We start from the raw sequence: 20,765 nt of genomic DNA, 5'->3' as shown, positions 1-20,765 counted from the left end.
TGAGGGTTGGTATATGGCCTTTCGGCAAATCCGAGTAAAACATTCTTTTCACGGAAAAGCGAAACCGTAATGGCGGTCTACCTTTGCGTCTCTTGGATTCTGAAATAGATGTGACTAAACAGGTAAACTGCCGTAATTCTGCAAAGTGACGTAAGCGCCATGAAAAATGTCGATATTTTTTGGTATATTATATATAATATCTGGTGTAAAAATAACACTGTGGTATGCCTGCTGTATTAGAATGCAAGATCAAGTCGTAATCTATCATCTATGGAAAGAAACTTAGAGGATGAGCAAGAGTTTAATGCATAATGACCAAAAAATGGCCCAAAACTCTCAATGTCGCTTACGTCACTTTGCAGAATTACGGCAGTAAAGTACGTTGGAGTTATTCTTGGTTCCACGCTTTCCTGGACACCTCATATTGAGTTCAGAATCAAGAAAGCTTGTAAGGCCTTCGGGCAATGCCGGCGAACCTTGGGTACAACTTGGGGTCTTAAACCCCACACATTTACACAACTGTTGTTCGGCCAGTATTGGCCTATGGATGTCTTGTGTGGTGGCAAAAGGCTGAAATGAGAACGATCCAATCAAAGTTAGGCCATCTCCAAAGGATTGTTTAATGGCAATGTCTGGAGCGTTCTCTTCAACTCCCACGGCAGCGCTCGAAGTTTTCTTTGACGTTGCTCCACTACACATGTATCTCAAACAAGAGGCACTCTCTTGCACTTACCGTCTACGGGTACTCGGTCTTCTAGAGGAAACTCCTGTGAACCGCACATCAACACACACCTCGTTGTTTTCACTTTTGGTGAATTGGGACAAAATTGTCCTAGCTCCAAGTGATCTTACAATTGGTTGTAATTTCCCATATAGGACATTTTCCACGAAATTCCCAAATTGGGCGGATTGTGTTGTGCCGAGCGTTGAGCGTGACCGATGTTGTAGAGCTGCTGCTGCAAATCGAGATTTTTTTTAACGTTCACGGAGGCCGGGATTTTTTTTATTCTCCAACCACTTAACCTAATTTATAGCTCTTTTGCCCACTAGGGCACTGCGTGAGCGATTTCAATTGGCAGCTGCTCTTACACACATTGTACAGCGCCTAAATGTATTCTTTTCTAATTCTACTATAAAGGACTAGTTGCCTTTGCGCTTCTGTCACTTTTCTACCCTGTCCATGGTAGAAAGATGAGCACGAGGATGGTGATATGTGGCTGTTACATACATGCATACATTTATTTGTTCAACATCGCATTTAAGATAAGACATAATCATACGCCACAATACTCGGTTTGTGGCTTCCACTCTTCATCCTCGGTCGCGCCCAATGCTCGCCAGGTCACGCTCTTCCTGGTCCGCCCATCGTGCTCTCTGCACACCACGCCTTCTTCTGTCAACCGGATCAGTTGCAAACACCAGCTTTGCAGGGTTGTTGTCCGGCATTCTTGCAACATGCCCTGCCCACCGTATCCGTCCATCTTTGGCCACTTTCAGGATGTTGGGTTCACCGTAAAGTGCAGCGAGCTCGTGGTTCATCCTTCTCCGCCACACTCCGTTCTTCTGCACACCACCGAAGATCGTCCTTAGCACGCGTCGCTCGAAAACTCCGAGTGCTTGCAGGTCCTCCTCGAGCATGGTCCATGTCTCATGCCCGTAGAGGACCACCAGTCTTATTAGCGTTTTGTACATAGTGCATTTGGTACGTGGGTGAATCTTTTTCGACCGCAGTTTCTTCTGGGTATCCAAATCTTCGCTGATATCCAAATTTCCGGGTCCGTTAGAGCATAAGCTCAGAAGAGGGTCAGGTATCAGCTGCTCGGGAAAGAGCAACTGACGAAAAATTGCAAATGCCGGGGCCAGGATCGAACCCATGACCATCCACTTATGAAGTGAACGTGTAGCCACATGCCACGGGCCCCTTCAAATCGAGTATTATGGGGACAAATTGTTGTTTTAGGACTTTTAATTTTATATTGAACTCAATAAATGAGAAAAATGGGGCCTTTACTCGTTATTCCTGATTACTGGTCAATAAATTTGCAACCTCGCATTTACCGATTAACGCAATGGATTTCCAACGGTAAACAAAATCATAAGTAGATTTTGTCGCAAATTTTGATTTCCCACTAACCCGGTCGGGGACTACTTTCATCGCCTCGCTCGACCCCAGTCGCGGACGGACCGGACACCCATCAGAAGGCAATGTGTGCCATACCTGGATTTTGGGTTAACGAACCTGGTTCACCTTTCTGGTGGTGGTAGTGGTCGGTATTGATCGTTCATGCTGTGGACGACGACGATGTGGAAAACTCGCCACTAGCAGCGCGAGCAAGTCCCATAAAAAGTGACCTCGTTTCAGGCTTTCGCCTCAGTCAGGCCACATCTATAAGTCCTACCTACTTGCATGTATAGAGACTGACCACTCCGCGCCATGGTGGCGTTCTAGGTTTGCCGTTTTTGCGTCAGAACGGAAAGCTGGGGAAATTAGAGGAAAGCGTGGGAGCGCTGAGTGGAAACTTCGCGATACCGTCAACCTGGGGTACGTTGATCACTGTGTAGTATGCCATGTTCCCAAAAATTGTGCGTTTTTGATGTTTTTGATGTGTGATGTAGAAGTGTCATAGTGAAAGAATTTTTGAAAAATATTGGACCGCGCCTTCACAGTTCATGACCGAAGTTTGTATGGAGAACTTGGGGTGTTCAACTGATATGCGCATTAGAACGCACTGTGCATATATTTAGGCGTTAGACAATAACGAAACTAACCCAAATACCGAAAACGCCTAAAAATATGCACGGCACGTTCTAATGTTCCCATGTTCTCCATACAAACTTCGGTCATGAACTGTGAAGGCCCGGTCCAATATTTTTCAAAAATTCTTTCACTATGACACTTCTAGGGTCCCAAACTCCTGTTCTTTTTTTTTCTCATCCCTTAACACCAAATGTTGTAAAATTTTGTCGAGCACTGTTATTGACGTTCAGTCAAGTTTTTTGGTTGCTGTTCAAATTCACTACATAATATTACTCTATTTTACGGTATGTACTTTAAACGACATTGTGTATGGTGTGTGATATGTAGTTGAAAGAAGTTGTGATAAGAATGTTTACTGTTTTTTTACTTCCGATAAAATTTATGACAACATGTAATTTTTCATTGTTTTTTTTTTAATATTTGTTTGTACCATTTTCTTCTTCCACTTTCTTTTTTTGTCTTGTCTTGCCTAAAAGGTTCCACTGTTGGTAACAACCGTGCAACCGTGTCGTAGTGGCACCTAGAATCAGCTGGAAAATTTCCTTGACTCCTTCCAAGGGTGTTTGTGTTATGACCAGGCACACATCCTTGGACGGTCCACCAGTCGCGTGGGTTTCCTTCAACTTTTTGTTTTGTATCAGGGTGTGCTGTTGGAACAGCACCGATTCGAACTGTTTATTACCGGCTCAAACGGCACGTGCGATTTATTATTTTTGTTGACCGTAATAAGAAGTATGCCTCACAGTAGTGTGGGAGAGCTGCATCATTCCAAATTTGTTGAACTTCGGTATTGCGAAAATCGCATGGCCATCGATCTAGGGTATAGGACACCGCACTGTTTTGAATTTGTATGGGATTTTGACGTTTCTTGGCCTTGTTGTTTACAAGATTTCAGTAAGAGTGAAAGAGATGGAGAGGATTCCATGCAGTGCCCTATAGGACACCCAGAACATACACTCCCGATCAAAATTTTGGGGTCACCCCCTCGAAAACAAGTCATTTTTTTAGGCCCATATCTCCGCCAATTTGCGACCGATTTCAAAACCCTAGGTTTCATTCAGAAAGTCAAAGAAACTTAAATCGTGATTGAGGTGATACTTTTTAAAAATATTTGTACATAAACTTTACCCAAAGTCGCAAAATTTTCTAAAAAATAAATATACTTTTACGGCAGTGTCACTGGCAATACGGATAAAAAATTACCATTCATTGCATGGTAAATATTATTAACATATGACTTGTTTTATTGTTCACAATAAAACACATAGTAGATATATTGTTACTTTTTACAATAGAAATCAAGCCCATATAGTTCGTACAATAAATGAACATAAGCTTTATTAGTGACTAATTGATTCGATTGTTTTTCAATAGTTCTATAATAATTTAAAGTTACTATCAGTAAAAATTAATTTAAGTTGTTTTTATATAGTTGCAAAAGTGCCTGCAAAGTTCTCATGGACTTTTTATTAAAAAAGAGTTTATTTCTCAATTATACTTAAAACAATTCGTTACAAATAAATAACAATAAATATTATTGCTTGGATCATGTTTGTTTAATCAAATAAAAAATCAATTGAAATATTTTTTATAGTTTTCGTTTTAAATTTGAGTACAGTAGATGTTTCGGTTATTGAATGTTATTCGCTAAAACTTCAACGACTGACAGACGTCAAGCCGTGTTGGCAGAGGAAGCCCTCAATGAATAACTGAGGAAGTACTTATAGAAAAGTAGCTGAAAAGCAGGTTTTAGCCAAGTGAGGATGTTACGACAAGAAAAAGATGAACAATGATTTTTCTGATGTTTTCCAATAAATTAAAGGAATCTAGTAAATAGTAAACTACCATTGATAACAATACAAATATCGACACTGATTTTTCATTTGGGCCTAACTGACATTTTCGAGTTCTCTTCATCGATCCTCTCTTTGTGTTATCACAGAAAGTGTATTGAGTTTTCCAAAGATGTTTTGGTTGAAATGCGAAGAAGACGACTACATGTTGCTATAGGAACAAAAAGAATAATGATTTTGTTTGTTTAGATCAAGTTATTAGCGAAAGAGAGAGTCGACGAAGAGAAATCGATCAAATCAGTTAGGCCCTTATGAAAAATCATTGTCGATATAATTAGTTTAATGGGGTCAATTGAACCGATCTTAAAATAAACATGCAATAATATTTGTTGTTATGTAAACAGATTTCGCCTTTGAAAACCCAAAGAATTCCTATTTCTCGGTAACATTTTTCTCCAGCATTTACAGATACTAATGGCCACATGAATTGTGAACGATTTATGGTATGGATCATACGACCTGAGGTCTGACTTGTGATATTTGGCAGTTATTTGAAAAGATTGAAGATAGATCTTATCAACAGCTGCCAAGCAATACATACCAGACAGACATCAGAGTGTTTGATTCTTATCATAAAATGTGCATATCATTCTGGCGGCCGTTAGTGCTCGTAAATGCTGGATATAAATGTTAGCGGGAAATATAAATTCTATGGATTTTCAAAAGCGAAAACTGCTTACAAATAACAACAAATACTATTGTATTTTTATTGTAACAACGATTCATTTGACGCCATTCAATTAATTGCATTCGTATTGTAGGAACAATGAAAAAACATTAAGATATATTGTTTTCTTTTGAAAATTGCCCTAAAAATGTCTCATAAAAACACAATACATTCTATTGTTTTTCGCGAAAAAAGTGTATGAAAATTTTCTCAAAATTTTATGGTTAAGATATATAACGACCATCATTTTTTATTGTAAAAGTGTCATTTACCATTCGCCGAATATTATAGAACAATAGGGGGAAGGTGAGTGTGCCGTGTAAATTACAATACGTTTAATGGTGAATATTTTTCGAAAAAAATGGTGTTGTAACAATAAGATTTATTGTATTTTTATGATACTTTTTATCAGGGTAATGAGCACACTTTATTCGATACTGAAGTGGTTTATATTAAACACGATCCATGAGACTTCGTATCTATCTCGCTTACGGAGTAGTTTTGCTTTCGCTACCTCGGATATTGAGAGAGTGAGTTCTAGGTACATCTTCATTAAGGATGAAGATTGTCGTAGGGTGGGCCTGGTAACGTAATTGATTATAATAAATTGGACTGTTTTACACAGACATTTGCTCAGTTCGTCGAGCTGAGTTTATTGGTACATGAGACTCGGCCCTCCGGGCCTCGGATCGAAAGTCGGTTTTTCGAGCGATATTTATACCCTCTTATGGGTGTAAGAAGGGTAAAAAGTTATTAAAATAAATTAACGCTTGATGTCATCGATCAAAAGTTCGGGGTCTGCCTCTGTACAAGACCCTATCATGTATCAGTAGCAGGCTTGACAGAAACTCCCTCGCGAGAAAATGAGGAAGCGATTTCGGCGATTTTCTGAGGAGTGAAAATAAAACTCAGAAATCACAACGCAAATCCTCAACAGCACCGAGCGCGAGTTTGCCGCGCAGCGAGGAGTTTGCCCAACATTCATAATTGCTTGTTGTGTTTCTCACGTCCACTCACACTCAAAAAGCTCTCGCGAGTTCCACTCCCATACAAAGAAAGACTCTCGAGGCGAAAATCACACTCAAAAACCTGAAATAATCATCGGCTCTTTTTTTGTTCCCCTCTTCCTCGCTCAGTTTTTATTGCCTCTCTGTTTGGGGTTCGTTCGCTCCCTCACGACGAGGCAAAAGCAAAACACCGCTCTAGAGCATTTTGCAAAACTCTTTTGATTTCGAGGAGGATTATCAAGCCTGATCAGTAGGTCCACTACCTACTACGTGACACTTTTTTTTTTGTTTTTATTTATGTGTATTTTAACTTAGAGCTAATTCTACACTTCCTACGTGACACTATATTAACCTTCCTTTTGCATTAGATTTTAGAAATTTTATTTCGATTGGACATTTGGTTAGAGTAAGGTGGGGCAAAAGTTCGACCTTAGTTGAAAATTCAACTTTTTTCAAGAAATCGAAGCAGATAAAAATAAATGAATACCGTGCGGTGATTCTACCATCCGTGAGCTAAAAATTTGCTGAACAAAGTTACGCCATATGTCTTTGCAATTTTGAGTTACATCACTTTTTGTATGTGTGTGTCTAATTCGAACTCTTGCCCCACCACTGGGGCAAAAGTTCGTATCTAGTGTTTGTGGAATTCCACTAACCGTAGCACACTATTTCGACCCTTTGGTAATCTGAATACCAAAAACCAATTAATATTTGATGTTGGAACTGAAATACACTTTGAAGTTCGATCTGGATTTTATCCAAATCAGGGTTTAATTTACTACACCAAAAATTAGTAGTTTTCCGCCAAATTCAGATGAATCAACTTTTTTTTTCAACTTTGATCGAAATTTCTCACTAATTCCATCATTTTTAGAGATAATATATACATTTTGCAGAATTTTAGGTTTTTACCTAAAGTTCCCACATGACTCGAACTCTTGCCCCACAATTCGAACTTTTGCCCCACTATGTGTAAAATATGATATCCAAATCTTTTTTGCAAAAAGTTATACATGTTAAAGCATCTTCAAAATATACCTAGTTACGCCCCAAAATAAAATATCGAATTCGATTTCATTACAACTCCATTCCATGCGTTGGAAGGACCATCGCATATTGCAATTTTTTGATCAAAAACCAACATTTTGTCATAACTTTTCGAAATATTGATCAATTTTCATAATTTTTGGAGTGAAAGACTCTTTTTCAAAAAGGCTTCGAACAACCTTGACACCCGGAAGAAATAATTTGAATTGAGCTCAAAAACTTCAAAAGAAACTCTTGCCCCACTCGAACTTTTGCCCCACTTTACTCTACAGAGATATCTTTCCAAGAGTACTTGGGATTTATACAACTAAACTTTTTGAGATTTTTGACCAAGTGCATGATAATAAATATCTTAGCCGTCTGTCATCCGATTTCGGTTCTCCTGGCACCAAATGAAAGCTACAACATCCTAGTAGAACCCTATACAATTTTACTAGGATTGCACATTTGATTACCGAGATATCTTTCAAAGAGTACTTGGGAGTAATACTGGTTATCTTTTTGAGAGATTTTTGACCAAGTGTATCATAATAAATATCTCAACCGTCTGTCAACCTATTTGGGTTCTCTTAGCATCAAATGAAAGCTACAATATCCTTGTAAAAGGCCCTGAAATTTTATTTCGATTGGGCATGTGGTTACTGAGATATCTTTCGAAGAGTATTTCAATAAATTCCTTTTTACCCTTCTTACACCCAAAAGAAGGGTATAAATAACGCTCTAAAAACCGACTTTCGATCCGAGGCCCGCAGGGCCGAGTTGCATATACCAATCATCTCAGCTCGACGAACTGAGCAAATGTCTGTGTTTGTGTATGTATGTGTATGTGTGTGTTTGTGTGTATGTGTATGTGTGTGTGCGTATGTGTGTGCGTATGTGTGTGTGCGTATGTTACAAAAAAAGTCACGCACGTTTCTCAGACGTCTGACATCCGATTTGAATTCTCTTTGTTGCAAATGAAAGCTACAACATCCTAGTAGAACCCTATTGAATTTTATTACGATCCGACATTTGGTTACCAAGATATCTTTCGAAGAATACTTTGAAGTAATATAGGTTAGCTTTTTGAGAGATTTTTGACTTATTCATAAATATCTCAGCCATATTGATAAATATCTCAGCCGACTGTCAACCGATTTGGGTTCTCTTAGCACCAAATAAAAGCTACAACATCCTAGTAGAATGCTCTGAAATTTTATTTTGATTGGACATTTGATTATTGAGATATCTTTCGAAGAGTACTTAGGAGTTATACAATTAAACTTTTTGAGATTTTTAACAATATGTATCATATTAAATATCTCAGTCGTCTGTCAACCGATTTGGGTTCTCTTGGAACCAAATGAAAGCCACAACATCCTAGTAAGTTGCCCAGAAATTTTATTTCGATTGGACATTTGGTTACCGTGATATCTTTCAAAGAGTACTTAGGATTTATACAACTAAACTTTTTGAGATTTTTCCCCAAGTGTATCATAATAAATATCTCAGCCGTCTGTCAACCGATTTGGGTTCTTCTGGCACCAAATGAAAGCTACAAAATCTTAGTAGAACCCTATACAATTTTATTAGGATTGGACATTTGGTTACCGAGATATCTTTCAAAGAGTACTTGAGAGTAATACAGGCTAACTTTTTGAGAGATTTTTGACAAAGTGTATCATAATAAATATCTCAGCCATCTGTCAACCGATTTGGGTTCTCTTAGCACCAAATGAAAGCTACAATATCCTTGTAAAAGGTTCTGAAATTTTATTTCGATTGGACATTTGGTTACTGAGATATCTTTCGAAGAGTATTTCAATAAATTCCTTTTTTTATTGTTATATTCGCTTGTTATCCTGCATGAGATTTTGACCAGTCTAAGGTAAATTATTTTTCAATAAATAATGCTGATCTCATATAAAGTGTATCGGAGGCGAGTGACTTTTTGTTAAAATCTCTTTAATAAATAAATAATAATAATAATATATAGTGTATACTAGCAGGTTATTATTTTCAATAAAATTATAAATAACAAATTACAAATAAACAGGAATTCTTTGAAAACTAACAATATGTTAAATGAAAGAATTTATATATTGTGGGTAAGTGCAAGAACCGGACAGCCAAAATAACTTGCTAATGCCAAAACTGATTTACATAGTAGATATATCATTTTTGTCCTTTGTGCACCAAAACCATGAATACCAAGTAGGTACTTCGGAGCTAATTTATTCGACTGATTAAGAGATATTAGACAAAGTGTATCTCGCTGATTTTTTTATCCATTTGTTAATCGATTCAAGATCTTTTGGCAGTTAACAAAAGATACAATATTCCAGAATATGTAAGCTATTTTTTAAAACTTTCCATACAAGATTCTAGGAGGTGTCTGGCATTTCTGGTAGTTTAGTCCATGGTCTGATGCTATTTTGGAAACCAAACCACTAGATGCCAAATCCACAATATTTTGTAGAACTTTTGGTCAATCACGCAAAATAAATTTGTTAAATACGAATAATACAACAATATTTTTTATAAGTGTAAGAAGGGTTCTGTTCACCATAGGTGGATTAAATCGGGTTTTTATTATTATACTCGCTTGTTATTTTGCATGAGCTTTTGACCAGTCTAAGGGTTGTGGTTTGTTGCGGTAATCGTATTTTTTTATATGGGCTTATTTTTTGTACATTCGGGGATGAACCATTATTCTTTTTTTCTCGTTTCAGAGAGCGAGTAATGGCGCGTAAGCCTAGGCTTCAAAGCCAGGACACATGGATAAATGCCTGTGCCCAAGAGAAAAGACCCCAAGAAGTAACGGAGTGTGCGTTACCCTTCTTAGCTACACCACTCCCAACGATTTTAACCCTCTAATGCCCAAATTTTTGATTTAGATCTACACACCTCATCTCCAAATTTGATCTCGGTAAAAATGAATTACGAACTCAATCGGTAAAGGTTATTTTTACTGAAATGTCGTTAAAATTTGACAGTTCATTAAAAATAGGGTATCGCGCCACTTAGGCGGTGGCTTCTATATTCGTCTGTTTTCCACTATAACTCAGTCAATTTCAAATCAATTGATTTGAAATGTTGTACACGGGTAGATACTATACCTATCGCACCGCATTCCAAAATTTGAGTTAATTGGTTCAAATTGGACTGAGTTATAGCGGATAACAGACGAAAATAGAAGCCACCGCCCAAGTGGCGCGATTCCCTAACTTGTCAAAAATAACGAAATTCAGTAATTTACGTTCATGACCAAATCTCGGTAAACTTTTTTGCCACAGCAATCGGCAATCTAATCATTTTGCTGAATTTCGGTAAAGCGCATCTGTCAAAAATGAAAACGAAACGCGTTGCCGGGTGCCATCTTCGAAAAAGAGGTTGTTGAAGCGGATCACTGGCATCGATTGAATGATTTTCTCGTAAGTAAACCAATTGAATTCATTAACTTTATCAACAAAGAGATGTCTTTCTTAATTTTCTTTTCAGTTTGTTATTTTGGTGATGGAGCGCTGCAGGAGGAGTGCCGGATCCTCGCCTCCAAGGTGCCTTTTTGTTTGCTGCCGGACTTCACCAGCAGAAGCAAAAATGGTCCGTAGGTATTAAACAAACCGCTCGTAAATCCACTGGAGGAAAGGCTCCCCGTAAGCAGCTGGCCACACATGCCCACAAAAGTGCTCCCTCGACCGGCGGAGTGAAGAAGCTGCATCCTCGGCTGCATCGTTACCGGCCGGGAACGGTACCTCTGCGAGAAATCCGTCGTTATCAAAAGCCCACCGAGTTGCTGCTTACTCCGCAAGTTGCCGCTTCAGCGTAGGAGCGTGAAATTGCGCATGTTTTCATGACTGATATGTGTTTTCAAAGGGCCCATATAGCCGAGGCGGTAAACGCACGGGTATTCAGCATGACCATGCTGAGGGTGACGGGTTCGATTCCCGGTCGGTCCAGGATCTTTTCGTAAAGGAAATTTCCTTGACTTCCTTGGGCATAGAGTATCTTCGTGCCTGCCACACGATATACACATGCAAAATGGTCATTGGCAGAGGAAGCTCTCAGTTAATAACTGTGGAAGTGCTCATAGAACACTAAGCTGAGAAGCAGGCTTTGTCCCAGTGAGGACGTTACGCCAAGAAGAGAGAGAGAGATGTGTTTTCAAAGAGCCGCCGTTACTGCCCTGCAGGAAGCCTGATCGGATTGTTCGGGGACACCTTCTGCGATCCACGCCGAGCGCGTCACCATCATGTCAACGGACATCCAGCTGTCCCGGCGCATCCGTGGAGGAGGAGCAGGAAGTGACCCCGGGAGAAATGTAAAATTATGTTTTTAGCTACAGTTATAAAACCCAAATTGTCCTACTCAGGACCAGCGTGAATAATAGTTATTCATGTAACGAGTTGCAAAAAGTTGATTTTTTCAGAACGAGTCGTACATTTATTCAACGAGGCTTGCCGAGTTGGATAAATCAGGCCAAACATGTCTAAAGGTCCAATCTGCAGAAGAGAGGCTCTCTTTGGTTTCCCTCTCTTTCGTTAATATCTCAACTGTTTATTTGTATTTTGATTATCTCCTTGCATTGAGCGATGGTCAGAACAATCGTCTTTTGATTTGTACGTCAAAAATAGTTGAAAAGTGTACCATTACATTGCAATAATTGGAAGAGAAAGTGAACGAAGAGAGCCTCTCAAATGCAGATAGGACCTATTGAAATGTTTGGCCTGAAATACGAAGAGTGCTGAAAAAATCGAGTTTTGCAACGAGTTCCATACAAAATTTTATGCAATGATTTTTTCATAATGCAACTCATTTGAGTTGCATAATGTTCATAATGCAACTCAAATGAGTTGCATTATGAACATTATACAACTATTTTTCATTATGCAACTCATTTCAGTTGCATAATGAACCGGTACGAAAAAGTAGGCCATTATGATACCAAAATGAGTAGCATAAAATAAAAATTATGATACTGAATTGCATAAAATTGTTAACCTAATCATAATTTTCGTTTTATTTTACTTCTTATCAATAAGCATTAAAGAAAACAAACAATTACTGTATTGCCGAACCACTCGTCAAAGTTTGACAATTGATTTTTGTAAAGTTTGCAGACTAGTCGGCCATTTGAACTTTTACCGAGATTTTTACCGAGCTCTCAGCTGTTGTATTCTCGGCGATTTATTTTGCCGGTCTCGGCAAATTAAATTAAGTGTGCATATATCATTTTTCGTCATCTAAAATCGATTTACACATGTTCTGGAAGATAGTTCTTTTTAATTCTCAATTTCGTGAATTTCGGTTTTAGATTTTTTTTATTTCTTTTGAATATCCCCACAGTTTTATATTTTTCCTGGAAGCCTATTTGGGGTACGGATTGTTTAAGATGAAAACATTTTGAGATTTTATGATAAATGTTAAAATATTTTTATTTTTTTTCATAGAAAATTTTATTTTCCGTGTAATTTTAAGGAAAATAATTTTAGAGTGTATTCGATTCCCTTAAACTATAAAACTACACGGTAAAAACTCTGCACGCTCGATGTAAGGGAAATATCCTTTAACTATTCAAAGTCCTAATCAACATGATCAAAAATGCTTTTCCTTTGATATCGCAATGCTGTCAGTGTTGATTTGAGGACCAAAACAAACCCACCGGAGAAATAAACTGAAAATCCCTTCGATTTGCACTACTGTAAAAAGCAATACGATCCAACGTGAAAAGCTGTTGGTTTGGTAATGACTGTTTTGGGCATGAAAGTAAATATAGATGACAGGTGGTAGAAAGTGCTTCGCTTCGATTCACACCTCTCCAACAGATGTGAAGTAGTGTAGTGGTAAAATAGTTGATCGTGACTCTGAAGGTCCTGGTATCGAACCTGGCTGCGGCTGAACACTTTTTTTTAATTCTAGTTTTGAAATCAAAACATTGTCAACAACGAATTGATGTGAAGTTCCATTAAAATTGAAGAGGCTTTGGATGTTCTTTTTCGAATGATATTTAATTGATAACAAACTGATTAAACAGTAGTGCGAATTCAAGTGCCAATCAGTTCATATCACAGTGCAGATTTTTTACCGTGTAGGATAGAATGATTTGGGAAAAATTAAAAATATGTTATTTGTAGCGATTCAATACAAAATAAACAATGACTTCTAGAAGGTGACTAAAACATCAATTTTTCAATGATTAAAAAAATGTAAATACGCTTTAAAATACACCAAAAACTATTTTGAGATATACAAAACAGTTCTAAATTCACCCAAAATATAAAAATTTTGATTTTCCACGAAACAAAATTTTTGTTCAATTGGATAACCTGATTGCTCTATATTTTTGAATTATCTTCAAACCGATATTATTTATCTACCTTCTAAACATTGCCATTTTTTAACAACACAGATCGAAAAAAGAGTGTAAAATTCTGTGACATATGTATGATGCACATAATTGGAGCGTGGGATATCACAGAAGTTTACATGACATATCATGTAAAATTCACGAAATATCATGTAAACTTCCATTATATGTCATGTAACTCAGCATGACTCTAAGTTTTTACATGACACATAACATAAATTTACATGATATATCGTGTAAACCATCATAACATTAAGTTTACATTACTAAAATTAAGTTTACATGACGTGTAAATGTCATTATTTTTATCTGTGAATATGTAGTATCTATTTATTGGGTGACTTACTTTTTACATTGAAAATCCTTTATTTAGTACTGCATGTTGCTTACCAAATAGTTACGCGCGCAACGTATGCATGACGAAAAACTTAGAAATACTTTGAATCCGTAGAATATCCTAAATTTTTGTTCATAAAAGGCCTTTTATGTTACCGAAAATTAATGATGATGAGCTCCTATTTTTGTTGAAATGGAAAATAAAGTTGTTTTTCTTCCAACTATTGTCGTAATTGGTACTATAGCCATAATTGGTACACCTACCCTATACCGGTATACATCTAACGTACCGGAACAATCTTCAACGTAGATACAAACTTTCATTATAACGAATACAATTGCTATTCTATTCTCAATACCTACCAACGTTTGCCGCGCAGCTTGTTTGCAATTCAGTGCAGTACTAAGACTACAGAGTCACCACAAATGCATGCGCGCGAAGCACGTTGCTGCTGATGATTTGCACAAGTATTTGCGCGCGAATATCTCTACCCACTGTGCGTGGGGCGCAACCAGCGCGAAAAATCTCGCAGAGCGCAGTCGATCGTTGTGAGCGGAGCGAACTGGACGGATAACTTATCGTATAGGTACCTCTCCCCAGTCGTTAACGAAGTAGGGAATCCCCGATTTAAGAATTTTCGGTCGACTTGTTTTTATTTTCGGTTGTTTTGTGCTTGCGTTTCGTAGAAACAAAATAAAGCGGCATATCTGAGAGTGTGACTAACGTGCAATTTTAATTCAAACGTAATCGGTAAGAATGGCTGTGAAATCGGTGCACCTCAATCAGTGATGTCATCGAGCGATAATGCAAGTGCGCACTAGCTAGTTCAGGCGTGTTTATTCTTGTTTCCAGAGACGGAGACGATGGACGAAGTCGGGGCGTACAAGAAGTCCGGGAATCTGGGAGGAACACGCCGTGGGGATGCCTATCAAGTGCATGTTCTGATGATGCTGGGCGAGAGAGCGGTCTCCAACCAACAGCGATATGCGGACTTCAAACTGGCAACGGAAATGGAAGCCGCTGGAAAGTTCGACGATGCTGTACTGGTGTGGAAGAGTCCGGACGGTTCGAGAAGTTGGTTGTTTTTACAAGTGAAGCATAAAAAGCAGGACGCCGTGTTGACCGAGATGGATCTATTCCCGGATACGGATGATGTTAGAGCTAAGGGTGACTTCTCACTGCACAAGTACTTGATATCATTTTGGGAGAATATCCATTGCAGCGAGTTTGATGGCGGAAAGCAGTTTGTGGTGTTTACAAACTGTGGTGTGGCGGATAGTGTTCAGGACTGGCTTACGGATGGTGCGGATGAAGTAGAACCAATTTTAAAGTCTAAAACGAGTGGTGAGCGATTTCTAAAAGTGCAAGCCAAGGAAGAACACTATGAACAGATGCTGAACTATGCAAACAAGGATTTTCTCCTTTTATATGAGACATTGAGATCAACTATCATCGATGGGAAAAATGACTTTGGCTTGGATATTGTGTGCAAGTATCGCGCGGCCTTGAACAGTAAAATTTTAATCGTTGATGGTAAAAAAGTGAAGTTTGCTCCACGCTTCATTAAAAGGAACAAACTGGATCTGGTAGAACGAATTCTGCGAAACAAGCTTTTCCCAGAAGATGCTACTTTAGAACAGCTAACTTCTTACGGTGTATCCAATGAGCACCTACTGAAAATCCTCACATCGAAGTCGAAATGCTGCAACGCCTTACCACCAATGATTGTCCGTTCGGAAGTGCAGGATTTCTTTGACTCGACCATTTTCGCTGTCAAGCAACCACATAATGATACCATGAAGACGGTAATTCTCAATGAACTGCGATTACATCAAACTTCACCAACACAAAGATGTGGAGGGGGTGATTATTACGCCTTACTGGCCTACAGTTCGCTGCAGTACAAAATCCATTCCCGTCTCGATTCTCCAACTGGGATGTCTTTGTGTAGAGAGGATCTAGAGGGTGAACTGCAGAATGTACAGCGATCCATATCAAGTTCAAGGCTTTCCCTCCAAACGAATATTTTTCGCGGCGAGATGCTCAATTTGCGGATGGAACTCACGAGCCCAGAAATTTGCATTCCTAAATATCCAGCGGCGCTTGTCTCCAGCACTTGCGATGGCCTCTTAACTTGTCTGAAAATGTTTCAGATCTTACCGGAAGCCTCTTTGCGTTACTTTTTGCTCAAAGATCTTCAGCACCATTCGATTGTGGACGAACTCTGCGATGCCCTCAAAGAACCGAGTGCCAACTTCCATCTGCTGCTCAAAGATGACTGTCCAAAGTTTGAGTATGCCTCGGATATTCTCAACGCTCTTCCTTCTACTGGTTCGATCAAACTTCTTCTGATCACTGATTGCAAACAGTCTGCTGAGCGATTTTTCACCGACCGGGACTTCAATCTCTACGTAGATGACGATACTACATTCGGCCAGTTGACGGAGTCCAGCCAGAACATATTGAAGCGCAAAACGGTACTTTTTCAAGGAATTGAAGTGAACGTCGGAGAGCTAGCGGACGATGCAGTAGTTGCTGATGTGTTCAAGAACGAAACTCTCGAAAAATTGATCAAGGATAAATCTGTATCGATTGGACCGAACCTTCCGGATGTGGGTGTAAAATACTATATTTCGAGAACTATTACCAGTTCGGAATCTGAAGAGAGCGACACTTCCGGTTCAAATTCGAACGAAACCGTTGACGAAGACTCCAACGAGACGACTTGCTACAACGAGCATCAATTTCTTGAAGACCTCCCGGAAGTGCTTGGTGAACGTAAAGTGTTTGTCCTATCTTCAACTCCCGGAATGGGTAAAACAACGCTCTGGAAAAAGTTGGCTCTGATGGCAAAGTCTCGCTTCAGAACCAAGTGGGTTTTCTATCTAAAGTTGCAAGACTCCCCGTTGAGTACGGTAACTAGTGGAAAGATCAACGCCATCGATTTTCTCGCCAACCACTTCGAACTACCGCAATTAGACAGATTATTGCTGGAAGATTGTCTATCGGTAACAAAAATGGATTCCGTCTATATATTTGTCGACGGATTTGATGAGCTTCCACACAATGCCATGGGACCGGCGATCAAGCTTATAAGATATCTTCAACAAACCGTACAGATCTTCGTAAACACCCGCACTCGACTGCAGCTGGAATTGGAGGGGGCTTTCGACGTTAAGGCATTCTTCTTGAATCCCATCAGCAAGTCCGAGCAGACGGATCTCTTCAAGAACATTTGTGGTTTTGTCAACGGAGCGCGAGTAAAGACTCTACCATTGGTCAAGTTTGTTAACCGACTGATGGACAGAGTCCACAGCAAACCAATGCAGATTGCCAGCAACTTCGTCGGTGTCCCTCTGATGGTCAACATGTTGGCTGAAGTCTACAAACCAGATGTTGAGCGATATGGCGAAACCAAAGACCCCAGAATTTTAAATGAAATTGAAGTCGATGCTCTGGATATCATGGAGCTGTTTGAGAAGTTCATCTACAGCTCTTTCCGGCGACAAAACATCGAAAAGCAGAAACTCGAGGCAGACAATCGTCACACAGATCTTATGTTGAACCAGAACAACTATTTCTACGCGGGTTTTATAAAGCTTCACAACTTCCTGGGCCTTATGAGCCTAGTAACGAGTGAAAAAATGCACTTAGTAATCCGTGACAAACTTGAACTTCAGATCCTTCAACAACAGATTCCTCTTCTGGATTCTCCGATAGTAAGTAAAGTTCCAAACTTTATCCACGGATCGATTGCCGAGTTCTTCGCTGCGAAATGCTTGTTCAAATATTTGAGTCGAATGAGCGATGGCCATATAAAAGCAATTTTCGTGAAAAACGCCGATAAAAGAGTTGCCTCTAAGAAGCGTTACATAAAGGACACGTTCGACATCTACTTTCGAATGCTACGAGACTATCCTACAGTTCGTAAATTTTTCTTCCTTACAGCTCGTCAACAAAGCTTTAACCTCAAAAGGCTAGAACTGCTGCTCTGGTGTATGCGTCCCTACCCTCTGCTATGGGCTTGTGAGGAAAATTTTGAAGAACTCGCCATACACCTGATTGAGGAAGACCCCAATGTTGTACGCTCTACTAATCATAAATACAAGGAGACTGCTCTGCACTTTGCAGCGGCACAAGGCCACGTTCGGCTTTGTACCCTACTTATCGAAAATAAAGTAAACGTCGATGCCCAAAATATCCACAACCAAACGGCCCTGCACAAAGCTGCTTACAATGGATGTGATGAAGTGGTAGCTCTTTTGCTGACTAAAAAAGCAAACGTTTCTTCACTCGACAATCTACAACAGACTCCCCTCTTTAGGGCAGCCCTGGCAGGACACAGCAGTACCGTGCAACTACTCATGAAAAAATACACAAATTTGAACGAAATGAACAAACGAGGTTGGACAGCCCTTCACATTGCAGCCATTAATAACCATATCGACGTGGTTCGGGTGTTGCTGTCCAAAAAAGTCAAAGTTAAGTTAGGAAGAGCTAAGAAATTGACTGGATTCCTTCAAATGTTGCTGTCACGAGGACATCTTGACATGGTGAAGCTCTTGGTGATTTACGAAGTGGAAAGCCTCAAGCGCAACACCGACGTAAACCAAACTCTGTTTTGGGCCATACGACGCAACCATCTCGAGATCGTCCAGACAATTCACAGAGCAGGAGCACCAATCATCGTAATAGACGACCGATCCGAACTCTTCACCTACGAGTTAGCACTGAACGCAAAATCTTTCAAAATTGCCGAATTCATCCTATCTATTCAATCAACTGTAGTGCCGATATTTGCTCTACATATGGCCGCCGAAGCCGGGAGTATTGGATGTGTGTCAATTCTTCTCAACAGATTCGAAGCAGAAGTGAATGCTACAAATCAGAAGGGAGAGTCGCCTCTTCAATTGGCGCTGAAGAATGGCCACGCAGCTGTAGTACGAATGTTGCTGGAAAAATCTGCTAAAATCAGCAAATACATGCTGCTGTACGCCATTTGTGACAACAAAGAAGGTTCATTCGAATGCACCAAGGAACTTCTACTTCATGGAGCGGATCCAATGGTAATATATGTACCTACCGGGCGATCGGCCCTTCACCACGCGGTCATTGTCGATCACTACGAGTGCACAAAGCTACTCCTGCAAAAGGGGGCTTCCTGTGCCATCAAGGACAAACACGGTCGAACGCCGCTCCACTATATGGCACTGCATCGCTGCAGATATGCGTTGAAAGCCTTCCTGGAGGTGACGAATGGTTTTAGAGATTTGGAAAATGTTAGGGAACTGATTCATGTAAAGGATGACATCCTGGGGGAATCTGTTATCGATTCCGCGAGAGCTTGCTTTGTACCATTGTACATGGCATTGAAAGCTGTTGAGTGTTGAGCCTATTGAAGGCATTTTTGTTGGCGAGTACCTAATTGACCTAGCTAAATGAAACATCTCTTTCTTCAAACTTGTTCAGGATGATAGTATTACACAAAACATTGAATAAAATAACTATATATAATTAATATGTTTACATGTTTATAAAACCATTATATATCCAAACTGTTTCAACCACAAAAGAATGATATCTATATAAATAAAAATGAAAAAGTGTTTGTATGTCACATTTTGCCGTGAGAGCGGGTCTTTGGGTTTACGAAATTCCTTCACTGTATCCCCCTTCACTGAGCGAAAAATTCACTTAAAATCCATTGGAAATCTTAAGTAGATTTTTTCCATCTAACTAAACTTTTGAAACTTAAATGATTGGATAGTAAAAAATTTCCACTGGAGAATTCTAATAAAATTTAAGTGAAATTTTTCATTACCGAATTATATGAGATTTAAGTGAACTTTATGAATGTATTAGATTTTGAAAAATTCAATTCTAATCGGAAAGCATTCCAAAAATTTGGTTGTTCTCCGTAACCTTGCGAAAATGGAAACTTAAGGGAAAACAGAACATATTGCCATCATCACATTCATGCATGGTTCGTCAGTGATGGGTGAAAACTACACGCCTCTATTTTGCATACTTTCGACTGCAGTAAAATCCACTTAAAAACCATATACAATTTATAATACGATACAGTACGAAATTTCCAATAACTTTTCTTTGCAGTTTCACTATGTTTTCAAGCGGGTTTCACTTAGTTCATGTAAACTCACCGAAAAAAGCATTTTCGAACGGTTACTTGACTTTTTCCAGTGAAATTGAAATGTATTTTCCTCTCAGTGTTGATTTCCCTTACAGCAATTCGAGCATAATTTTTCAAATCGACGTATCTAACTTTTTCACTAATCTGAGTAAATTCATGGTCAATGTTGACGACCATTTCACTAAAATAGTTTTTTTTTATAAAAAGACTTTTTATAAGTATTTTCGTGCTTAACATCACCAGGGATATAGCACGCACTAGGTAAGAAACAAAACCTACTCATTCCATATCATTTTCACAACTAATATTGACAAAAATTCACATACACCGGGTTGGTTAGAGATACGTCATGCCAGATACGTCGCTTTTGTATGGTGCCAGTTTGGTGTATCTGCTACTTTGGATTTTGGCTAGATACGTCGTTTTCTCATATATCAAAACGGTGTATCTATCAGTAAAGTTGTAAACATCAAAATAGTTAGATACGTCGTTTAGAAAAATATGCTTAGTTAAACAAATTAAGCAATAAATCATCAAACATTGATGTGTATTCTTCAATTTACTTTTTGAATCATACATGCAGCTGAAAACCCGGATTT

At 39.0% G+C, this 20,765-nt stretch overlaps 2 protein-coding genes across 5 annotated transcripts in view; both read left to right on the top strand.

Moving 5' to 3' along the window:
- Positions 1–20,765, top strand: part of LOC115262720 (protein stum) — a 204,190-nt gene that overhangs the window by 12,542 nt on the left and 170,883 nt on the right. The gene's annotated exons all lie outside the window — the stretch shown is intronic.
- LOC109413625 (uncharacterized) lies at positions 14,543–19,632 on the top strand. Of its 4 annotated transcripts, none has more exons than XM_019687333.3 (2): positions 14,543–14,765; positions 14,868–19,632. In XM_019687333.3, the coding sequence occupies exon 2, from the start codon at positions 14,879–14,881 to the stop codon at positions 19,403–19,405; it is 4,527 nt and encodes a 1,508-aa protein (XP_019542878.3). In that variant the 5' UTR covers positions 14,543–14,765; positions 14,868–14,878; the 3' UTR covers positions 19,406–19,632. The 4 variants fall into 4 exon arrangements, with proteins under 4 accessions (XP_019542878.3, XP_062698723.1, XP_062698722.1 ...); XM_062842739.1 differs by having other exon boundaries at positions 14,846–19,632; XM_062842738.1 differs by having other exon boundaries at positions 14,841–19,632.

Source organism: Aedes albopictus, chromosome 3 (genome assembly GCF_035046485.1).
Source record: "Aedes albopictus strain Foshan chromosome 3, AalbF5, whole genome shotgun sequence".
NCBI lineage: Eukaryota > Metazoa > Arthropoda > Insecta > Diptera > Culicidae > Aedes > Aedes albopictus.
Note: the sequence above shows the minus strand (reverse complement) of the source record. Positions and strands in the feature narration are given on the sequence as shown.

What these genes read in the sequence shown, in the direction of transcription:
- LOC109413625 (XM_019687333.3), top strand. Translation starts at nt 14,879, where the DNA reads ATGGACGAAGTCGGGGCGTACAAGAAGTCCGGGAATCTGGGAGGAACA.